This window comes from Psammomys obesus, unplaced genomic scaffold, assembly GCF_907164565.1.
Source record: "Psammomys obesus unplaced genomic scaffold, mPsaObe1.curated_primary_1811, whole genome shotgun sequence".
NCBI lineage: Eukaryota > Metazoa > Chordata > Mammalia > Rodentia > Muridae > Psammomys > Psammomys obesus.
The window spans coordinates 9-11,041 of NW_026592060.1; the positions used below are offsets into that span (position 1 = coordinate 9).

Here is an 11,033-nt window from a genome sequence, read left to right on the forward strand (position 1 = left end):
ATCTATTCTCTCTCTCTCTCTCTCTCTCTCTCTCTCTCTGTGTGTGTGTGTATGTGTGTGTGTGTGTGTGTGTGTGTGTGTGTGTGTGTGTGTATGCATATACCCGTGTAAACTTGTGAGTGGAGATCAGAGGACAACCTCAGCTATCATTTCCCAGATGCCAATTCACTTGGGTTTTTTTGTTTTGTGGTTTTGTTTATTTGTTTTTAGTTAGGGTCCATCTGTGGCCTGGAACTTTCCAAATAGGTTAGTTTGCTGCATAGGGAGCCCTGGATACCTGGCTGAGTTCACTCCCACAGTGCTGGCATTACAAGCATGTGCCACCACGGCCAGGCTTTTTACTATGGGTTCTGGGATCACACTCAGGTTCTCTTGGTTGAAAAGTAAGCACTTTGCTGAGTGAACTATCAACCAACCCCTAACTGTTGAGACAGGATCTCATATAGCCCAGGCTGGTCTCAAATCCACTGTGTAGCCAAGGATTACCTTGAACGTGTAATCCTCCTGTTTCTCCTTCTGGAGTGCTGGGATTACAGAGATGTGCATGTCTGCAGTCCCAGCACCCAGCTTCGGTGGTGCTCCCCAGAGCTTCGTGCATTTGAGGTAAGCACTCTATAAAACCCAGACCTTTCCAGGAAATCTTCAAGGAGATCAAGTCATGGCTTGCTTCTAGGAGAGGCTGACAGTTTGAGAAAGGGTACAGTATGCTACTAAATCTCCACAAGGGAGCAGGTATGTCAAAGCGCACTCTCTGTTGATTTGGCACTTTGGACAGGAAGCCACTGCTTGCACAAGTAAGCCTGTAATGATCCATTCTTTCCAGCCAGCTCCAGCCCCTGCAGTCCATCACTGGAATGAAGCACTAGTTTAACTACTAGAGATGTCATCTAGTCATCTCTAAGTTGTGTCTTGAGGCCATAAATCTTGGCTGATGGCTACTGTGGTGGTTTTAAGGTTCACAAATACCAGAAACTTAGCTGAGGGACGGCAGTCTTTGAGAAAAAGAACTCAATTATCTTCCTTGAAAATTCTGTTTCCCTAGTCTAATTTAAAATCCAGGAGATTCCATAAATGATCGCTTCCATCAGTAATAGCTCCTGGGTTACTCTTACTTACTTAAAAATACATCAATCAAGAAGGTAATATTAGTGGTACATACACTTCCTGGTACCTTGATACCCAGGAAATAGGAACCGCAACCATTGGGCTCCTGAGGTTTGTAGCCAGGTCTGGGCATCGGCGCCTTTCCTAGCAGAAAGAAGGGAGAAAAGCAGAAAAAGTATTTAGAAGCCAAACAATTGACATTTACTCATCAAATAAAAATAACCTAAAAGTAGATTCTATTTTTTCTTTAAATGTCACTCTTGCCTTAAGATCTTCACATTAAATAGGTAGTGAGGAGGAGGTCACAAAATAATTCACTTTTCTATTCTACAGACTGAGCCATCTCTTTCAGATTGGGCCACACACCCCAATACAAAGCAGCGCACTGGGGCTTACACAGCGATAGACTTGGGATCGGAGCCATAGCCGTGCCATCAAAGGAGTTAATTTCTATTGAAGAAAGCCCAGGGGGGTCTCCTCAGGTACACCACAGAGCAAAGCAAGCACCTGATGCTCAGGAACTTTGTGGAAACAGGCCAGAGACTTTGACTTGTTCATGGGGCTTAAGAATCGCTTTACAGCCCGGGCGCAGTGGCACACACCTGTAATCCCAGGCGGAGGCAGGCAGATCTCTGTGAGTTCGAGGCCAGCCTGGTCTACAGAGTGAGTCCAGGACAGGCAATGTTACACAGAGAAACCGTGTCTCAAACAACAACAACAATAGAAAAGAATCGCTTTTTGATCTTGCAAAAGTATCAAAAGAAGCTGGTTCGGGTGTACAAAGGGTAAAGCAATCATCACATAACCTTGACCTGACTGCTTCCTGCTGTGACAGAAAAAGGAACCTCCCCCACATGCCCCTGTCTCCATGAGCTCTGCCAAGCCCTCCTTGACATGACACAGGGTGCATGCACACACATGCAAGCACACACACACACACACACACACACACACACACACACACACACACTTGCTGATCCTTCTGAGACCATGAGCCAAGATAAATCTTTAAACTGCTTCTCTGGGCATTTATGGCAAAGATGAAATGCAGTGCTTGAGGGGTAGATTTCTGGGTCCCATGATTACCTGGTGTTTAGTTTTTGAGGCACACCCCCTGGTTTCCTGCCATCTGTGCCACCTGCATTGTCAGCAGCAAGGCACACTTTTTACTTCTCACCCTCAACAGCCTGTCCTCAAGCAGGGGAACCCAGAAGCGGGCTCTCTTCTCCTGCCACCTGGGTCGGAAGACCTGGCTCCGTCTACTGCTGATACCTCTACTTCCCTTGCTCATCTGTTTAATGGATCCACTGAAGTTTTCTTTCAAATACTGTACTTTTTTATTTGAAGTCTATTGATTTCTTCCTTCAGATTTGTGCGTTCACTTTTTATTAGGTTTTGCTTATAAAACTGTTTTCAGATTTTTCAATAATTTAAAATATTATATTATTGATTTCAGGTCCTTGGGGTACTGATTCTCAGGTTGCTTTGGTTTTGTTTGGGGTTGGGTTTGGGGTCTTACCATATATAGCTCAGGCTGGCCTTGATCCCAGAGCACCCTTGCCTACCCCTGAGTGCTGGGTCCACAGCATGTGCCACCATAGTTGACCAAGTCTCATATTTTAAATGCTGATCAACTTTTTCACATGATAGATAATTGATATGGAATGTAATTTTTAGTAAAAATTCTCTTTTAAAAAATAAGATTATTTTAGGACAGGAGAGGTGGCTCAGTGGTGCAGAGCACACACCGGCATTGCAGAGGACCCAAATCACGTGGCTCACAACCATCTGTAACTCTAGCTCCAGGGGCTCCAACACCCTCTTTTGTCCTCCCTGGGCACTGCATTCAAAAGCACATACCTCACAAAGACACACACATACCTATCATTTAAAAATAAAATAAAATAAAAAGAGCTGGAGAGATGGCTCAGAGGTGAAGAGCACTGGCTGCCCTTCCAAAGGTCCTGAGTTCAGTTCCCAGCAACCACAGGGTGGCTCACAACCATCTATAGTGAGATCTGGTGCCCTCTTCTGGCATGCAGGTGTTCATGCAGACAAAATACTGTATATGTAATAAATAAGTCTTTAAAAACAAAATGAAAAACTCAAACTATTTATTTGGTTTTTAATTATTTGTATGGATGGGGCTCTGTGTGTGCCCCAGTTGCTGCCTGTGGAGCCCAGAGGTTTTGGACACTGCTGCCGATACAGGCAAGTGTGGGCACCTCATAAAGAGTTCTTTCTTTTATTTTATTTTTTTCTTCTCAGTTACATTTTATTAACTCTGTATCCCAGCCGTGTCCCGCTCCCTCATTCCCTCCCAATCCCACCCTCCCTCCCTCATCTCCACTGTGCCCCTTGCCAAGTCCACTGATGGGGGGGGGGGACCTCTTCCCCATTCATCTGATCCTGTTTTATCAGGTATCTTCAGGACTGGCTGCAAAGTCCTCCTCTGTGGCCTAACAGGACTGCTCCTCCCTTGGGGGGTGGGGAGGTCAAAGAGCCAGCCATTGAGTTCCTGTTAGAAATAGTCCTTGTTCCCCTCACTATGGGAAACCAATTAGTTACTGAGCTACCACAGGCTACATCTGAGCAGAGGTTCTAGGTTATATCCATACTTGGTCCTTGGTTGAATGACAGTCTCTGAGAAGACCCTGTGCCCAGATATATTTGGTCCTTGTGGAGCTCCTATCCTTTCCCCATCATACTAACTCCCCTTCTTTCATATGATTCCCTGCACTCTGCCGAAGGTTTGGTCATGAGTCTTTGTATCTGCTTTGAAAACACTGCTAGTTAGTCTTTCAGATGCACTCAGTAGACTCCTGTCATATGTTCAATGCATATCCCATCTGTCTTTCTAAGCGAGAATTGATCATCTTACCCCATGTCCTCTCTCTTGATAATCTTTTTAGGTGTATAGATTTCATTATGTTTGTCATATTTTATAGGTCTATATAAGTGAGTATATACCGTGTTTGTCTTTCTCCTACTGGGATATTTCACTCAGAATGATCTTTTCTAGATCCCACCATTTGCCTGCAAATTTCATGATTTCCTCCTTTTTGATTGCTGAGTAGTATTCCATTGTGTAAAAATACCACAATTTCTGTACCCATTCCTCCGTTGATGGACATCTGGGTTGTTTCCAGGTTCTGGTTATTACAAATAAAGCTGCTATAAACATGGTTGAGCAAGTATACCTTTTGTGTACTTGAGCAAAGTTTGGATATATACCTAGCAGTGGTATAGCTGGGTCTTGAGGAAGCACTATTCCTAATTGTCTTAGAAAGTGCCAAATAGATTTCCAGAGTGGTTGTACAAGTTTACATTCCCACCAGCAGTGGAGGAGGGTTCCCCTTTCTCTACAACCTCTCCAGCATGTGTTGTCACTTGAGTTTTTCATCTTGGCCATTCTGATGGGTGTAAGGTGAAATCTCAGGGTCGTTTTGATTTGCATTTCCCTGATGGCTAATGAGGTTGAGCATTTCTTTAAGTGTTTCTCTGCCATTTGATATTCCTCTGTCGAGAATTCTCTGTTTAGCTCTGTTCCCCATTTTTTAATTGGATTACTTGGTTTGCTGCTTTTCAGCTTCTTTAGTTCTTTGTATATACTGGATATGAGTCCTCTGTCAGATAAAGGGTTGGTGAAGATTCTTTCCCAATCTGTAGGCAGTCATTTTGTTTTGATGACGGTGTCCTTTGCTTTACAGAAGCTTTTCAGTTTCATGAGGTCCCATTTATTGATTGTTGCTCTTAGCGCCTGTGCTGTTGGTTTTCTGTTCAGGAAGTTGTCTCCTGTGCCAATGAGTTCTAGGCTGTTCCCCACTTTTTCTTCTAACAGATTTAGGGTATCTGGTTTTATGTTGAGTTTTTTGATCCACTTGGACTTTAGTTTTGTGCAGGGTGGTAAATATGGATCTATTTTCAGTTTTCTGCATGTGGACATCCAGTTGAACCAGCACCATTTGTTGAAGATGCTATCTGTTTTCCATTGAATGGTTTTGGCTTCTTTGTCAAAAATCAAGTATTCATAGGCGTGTGGGTTTATTTCTGGGTCTTCTATGCGGTTCCATTGATCCTCCTTTCTGCTTTTCATAAAGAGTTCTTACATACTGCGCCAGCTCCCTGCACCAGTCCTCATGTCCTGGCTACAGAGAAGCCATTGCTTTTGGCAGTGGCTGTTCTAGAACTATCCCAGGGCCTTGTACACTGTACATGTGTGCTCTGTCACTGGTCATGCACCCTCCCGCCAGCGCTTCCGCTGGGCTGAGAGTCCCAGGCTGACGTAGTTCCTAAGGTCCTGCTCTGCTCTGCTCTGCTCTGCTTTCCTCAGCTGCAGCTGGACACAGGCGAGTTCTGCTCATTCCCTGTGTATGAAGTGTGCTGGGCTGGGCATGTTTCACCTTCAGCACTGGTGGATGAAAGCATCTTGCTTCTTCCTTGTAATATGAAGTTGAGTACTACTCTGCGTGTGTGTGTGTGTGTGTGTGTGTGTGTGTGTGTGTGTGTGTGTGTGTGTGATATGTGTGGTGTGTGTATGTGCAGTGTGTGTGTATACAATGTGCATGTGTGTTGTGTGTGGTATATGTATGTGGAAATATGTCTTTGTGTGGTGTGTAGTGGTCTGTAGTGTTTGCTACGTTTTTGGTATGTGTGTGCTATCACCTTCTCATATTATCTTATCATCCAGCCGTGTGTGAGAGTGTGTGTGTGTAAGAAAGGAGCGAGTGTGAGTGAGCATAGTGAGCATTGTGGGAGAGTGTGAATGTGAGTGGGTGTATGTGAATGAATGTGTGCGTGAGTGTGAGTGTGTGCTTGTGTACTGCAGTGGGGAACAGAGTCAGACACTAATTGAGTATGCATGCCTGGTGCTCCTGGAAACCAGAGGAGGGTGTCAGATACTTATGAACACCACGTGGGGGGCTGGGAATTGAACCCCGGTCTTAAGCACTGAGCCACGGCCCCAGTGAAATACCGTCTCAGTAAGGGCTGGAGGCGACTGCTGCAGACTCCCAGGTCACCTCTGGTCTTTGTACTTAGGAAATCACGGAGAGACCCTCTGCGTGCAGCGCCGCAGCTGCAGGGCTGTTTGCTGCAGGAAGCTGCTTCACCGTCTGGCGGAAGAGACAGTGGACTCCACAGAGATGACCGACCTGCCTCCACTGTCGTGCACGGCTTTGATACTCTGCATATGCAACATGCCACACTGCAGGTGGATTTATTTCCGGGTGCGGCTGACCATTTGAAACTGTAGTTTAGCTGGCAAATGGTGGCTCCCCTCACTGCCAGCCTTTTGTAGCCTTGCCAACTAGAAATGGGCCTCATCTGTTTTAACGATCAGGGGAGGGAATCAAAACAAGAGTAATATTTTATGACATGAGAATATTATATGAAATTCAACTTTTAGTGCCCATAAAGAAGTTTTATTGGGCCACAGCCATACTCATTTGTTATGCATTAGCTGTGGCTGTTTTCATGCGAGAAGAAATCACAGCTTGTTGCTACAATCTTGAACTGGGGATGCTTTTCTAATCAAGATGTAAAAGACAGAGGTCATAAAGAAAGGGACTGACAAATTTGTTCTCATAAAATGTAAAACCTTCTAAACAAAGTTAACCCATAAAACACTTGTGAGACATCAAGATGGAGGTTCTGGAAAGACTCAGCATGATGCCCAACAATGCTGCCTCCAGCCACGGGTGTCTTGTGCTCTTGACCAGCCTTTCTCCTCTCTCATTGTTGTCACTAAAGAGATCGGGAGAAGGTTGTGCCACCGATCAGGGGTCTGAATGTCTCCTGAAGAGGGTGAAGCTTTGTCACCCAGCTGCTTCCCCTGAGTGGCCATAGTGCACATATGCCTGGCAACCTCCAGGAATGCCCAAATGAGCAGCACACTGATTTGGAGGCAGCAAAATAGCACCCATTTCATCAACACAATAGACTTTTCATGTCAAGCACTAACATGAATTAAGTTGCCTCTTGATTCACTTGGTTTTCCTGGTATGATTCTGTTTAAATATCAAAAGTCCCAGATCCCTGGACCCCTTTCTTCTTCAGCAAATTGGGAGAATCATCACCCTATCACTGAAGCAACTTGTTGGCTCCTAAATCTGTAGGTATTTCCCTTTTCATGGGCTTCTGAGAATCCAATGATGGTTGTAAGAACATCCTTTGCTGGGAAAACAGGCAAACTCACAAGTATGTGAAGTTTTTCTACGAAATTTCAGACAGATAAAATGTCTCTAAAAAATAAAAACTGATGGGGCTTGGGATGGAGGTCAGCCGGTGGAGGGCTTGAAGACATGAATCCTTGCGTTTGAGCCCAGATTTAAGTAAACCTGACATGGTGCCATATGTTTATGGTCTCAGTCCCCAGGGGGTGGAGGCAAGAGGGTCAAAAGTTCAAGGTCATCTTTGGCCACATAGAAAGTTTGAGGCTAGCCTGGGTTATAGGAGACATTGTCTCAAATGGTTTTAAAAGGTAGATATTTGCTAGGGTGGAAAATGTTTGAACATAAAAAGGAGCAATGACAGAGCAGAAACAATGGAGAGACAGAGAGTATTCGCAAACTATGCTATAAAGAGCTGATATCCAACATACAAAGAGGAGCAATAGCATAGGAACAAACAGACTTTAGAATGGCCAAAGATGTTTCTTGGGGGTGCATGCCTTTAATCCCAGCACTCAGGTGACAGAGGCAGGCAGATCTCTGAGTTTGAGGTTAGCCTGGTCTACTGAGTGAGTTCCAGGACAGCCAGCGCTACACAGAGTAGCCCTGTCTTGAAAAACTAAACAAACAAACAAAAAAAATTTGATGTTTCTCAAAAGAAGACAATCAGGGGACTAAGCACTCCCATGGCAGCTTACGACTGGATGTAATTCAACTTCCAGGAATTTCAGTGCCCTCTTCTGGCCTCACAGACACCAGACACACACATGATACACATTCATACTGCAGGCAAAATGCCCACACACATAAAATTGAAAAAATAAATAAATCAAAAAAGTGGTTTGAAGGAGCCAAACAAGTGATTGGTGGACATAAAGAGATGCATCCCTGTTGCCAGGGAGATAGAAATGGAGACCCTTGCCGGAATGGCAAAAGGGAACTCACACCCCAAGGATGGAAAAGCCAGTGAGTGTGGCCAGTTAGAAAAGCACTATGGAGGCTCTTCAGAAAAGTAAAAAGAAAATTATAACTGCTATGCAGTCCAGCCATCCTGCTTCTGATATATATCCAGCAGAACTAACCATGTTGAAAAGACATCTATACTCTCTTGCTCACTGCAGCATTATTTGACACATGGAAGTAACCCAAATACATATCAACATGCGTAAAGGAGCATGTGAGCACACAGTGGAATGCTAGGTCACTTACGGAGGGAACCCTGTCCTTCTGGAGCTGGAAATCACTGCAGTGGGGGGATAAATCAGAAAAAAAACCATGTTATAGGATCTCAAATGTGGAACCTAAAAAAGAAAAGTCAGTTTCATAAAAATGGTAGAAAGGCTGGGAGGAGAAGGAAATGGGGAAAGGGGGATCTTGGTCAAAGGGCCCATTTTTGATGGAAGAAATATGTTTTAGTAATCAACGGTACTGATGATTGTAGCTAATGATAATATACTATATATTTCTATTATGATTTTAACCTAAATGATCCATGGGGACTGGGAAGATGCCTCAGTGGGTGAGAATACACACGTGATGCTTGGTGTGCAGCATCAGGACCTGAGGTCAAATCTGTAGCATCTATGTAAAAAGCTGGGCATGGCTCAGGCACCTGTAGCTCCAAGGCTCTACGAATACAGAGACAGGGTGGCTGGTACTTTCTGGCTGCCAGCCTAACTCTAGGTTCAGTGAGAGACCCCATCTCAGGGAACAAGGTGAAGCGTAATAATTCCAGACACAGATGCCCTCCTCTGGCCTCCATGTACACACACACACACACACACACACACACACACACACACACACACACACCTCCCCACGGGTTTTTATTTTGAGTGTTAGTTTTCTGGCTGGTGATTCTGTTTTGGGAAGCTGAGGAACACTAAGAGATAGGGTCTGCACGGCAGCAGTAGCTGTCCAGGGCCAGCTACACTCAGGCTACACTCAGCCTGGAAACTCTGCTTCCCAATATTGTTTGCCAAGGCAGCCTCCACTTCAAGCTCCCTCTGCCCCCATTCCTTCCTCAGCCTTCCGTTCCTAACAGAGACACTCTGAAACCCTGAGCCAACATAAGCCCTTCCTCCCCTAAATTATTTCTAGCAAGTGTCAGAGCTGGGAGAAAAGTAACCAATCTTAAAACTGCTAAAAGAAACACACACACACACACACACACACACACACACACACACACACGGGATATAGTGAAAGGCACTGCATTCGGCACTCAGCTGTTGAACCTTTCCATAACAGATGAAAGCATCAGGTTTTCTTAATAAACACCCACTATTACTCTTGTTGAGTTAAAATCTTTAAAAAGATTGATGTTTAAGCATCCTTTGGGGGAGGTGGGTTGAGAGGGGTCCTCATTATGTAGCCTGGAACTCAAATGTCTCAGCCTTCCCAGTAGCTGGGATCACAGTCTTAAGGCAATGCCTTTTCCACAAACAGACGGGAAGCTGGCTGGTCCCTCCAGTCAGAGGATGCCCAACCAAAATTTGCTGACATCTTTTGAGGCCCCTTTGCTAGAGAAGGAAGAACAGGGTTGGGTTCACCATTATACCAGAAGCCCTACTGTTAGATGTTTGCTAAACCTTGGGTATCAGTGATAATATCTGTGTTGATTTAAATGGCAAACCCTTTCCTGCCACCTCAGTAGAAACTAGTCAGGCTTAATGCGGGGACCTGGCCTCCTGTTTTTCCATCTAACTTCGGGTAAATATGAGGCTGAGGGGCCCAGAATTTGACCCCATGACATTTTTACATTGAGCTGCAGCAGCCTTTTGCATTTTCCCCAGTGATGTCAAGCCTGCTGGGAACAGTGGTTTAACCATTATCTCCTGGTTGGAGATAATGTACATAAGAAAGCCATTTTCCTCTCCACAAAGATGAGGGCCAGAGGTCTAAGTCATCCAGCATGTTCTGAATGTCTCTGGAAAGCCAGGTTTTGTCTGCTGAGAAAATATTTCCCAAGCTAAGAAGGCTAACATTTCACTTGTGAGCCTACTGTCACTCCAGGCTCCTCACAGAAATTAGTTGACTGCTTGGATTTCCGGTGTCACTACATCTGATTTGCTGTCTGGCAATCTGTAGGTCAGATGTGACCTGCAGGGCTGCCAGTGACTCTCCCCTCCCCCCAAGAGGAGGCACCCACTCACCATATCGGCACCGGTACTGACAGATTCCATTCTTCCCTCCCAGCAGCTCCATGAAGGAATCAACGTAGCTGTTGACCGACTCAAAGCTGCCCCGCAGGTGCCTCAGACCCCAATCCGAGTAGGACTCCTCTCCCTTGGGGCTGGGGTCGCTCTGAGCCAAGCTGCCTACCAGGCCAAGCCACAGGAGGAAGAGGCCACAAGGCAGCTTCATCCTGCACACAAGTGGGACGCCGCTTTCGACCCCAACCCCGGCCCAGGAAGCCCGGGGACACACACAGCCCCGTTCCGGGGCTTACCGGAACTCTCAGTCCCTGTTCCCGGGAGGTGGACTTTAAACACAGCCATGGAGGCCGGGAGCTGATCAGAGCGATTAGAGAGGACAAAGGTGAGACCGTGGGAGGGCTTGTGTGAGGATGGCCCAAGAGGGGCCTTCCCAGTGGACCCCGAAGCGCTGGAGGAATGGCTGCACTGTGGGAGTTGGGGAAGGGAGCCCTGGATTCCTCTGCCCACTTGGGATCCTCAGGCTTGTTGACTGCAGAGCTTGTCCCAGGATCCCAGCCACACCCCTGAGCTGCTTCCTCCTCTGCGAGGTGCTGGGGAGGCT

General features: G+C 45.8%; 1 protein-coding gene across 1 annotated transcript; it reads right to left on the reverse strand.

Annotated features, from left to right (window-relative positions):
* Positions 1–1,086: 1,086 nt before the first annotated feature.
* LOC129680761 (group XIIB secretory phospholipase A2-like protein) lies at positions 1,087–10,742 on the reverse strand. Its single transcript, XM_055612496.1, has 2 exons — positions 10,430–10,742; positions 1,087–1,248 (listed from the first exon to the last, which is right to left on the reverse strand). The coding sequence occupies exons 1-2, from the start codon at positions 10,638–10,640 to the stop codon at positions 1,109–1,111; spliced, it is 351 nt and encodes a 116-aa protein (XP_055468471.1). The 5' UTR covers positions 10,641–10,742; the 3' UTR covers positions 1,087–1,108.
* Between the last annotated feature and the right edge of the window lie 291 nt (positions 10,743–11,033).

Excerpts from the sequence above, each read along its gene's own strand:
- LOC129680761 (XM_055612496.1), bottom strand. The coding sequence starts at position 10,640 with ATGAAGCTGCCTTGTGGCCTCTTCCTCCTGTGGCTTGGCCTGGTAGGC. Across the intron at positions 1,249-10,429 it reads TCAGTACCGGTGCCGATATG|GAAAGGCGCCGATGCCCAGA; the intron begins GTGAGTGGGTGC and ends TCTTTCTGCTAG.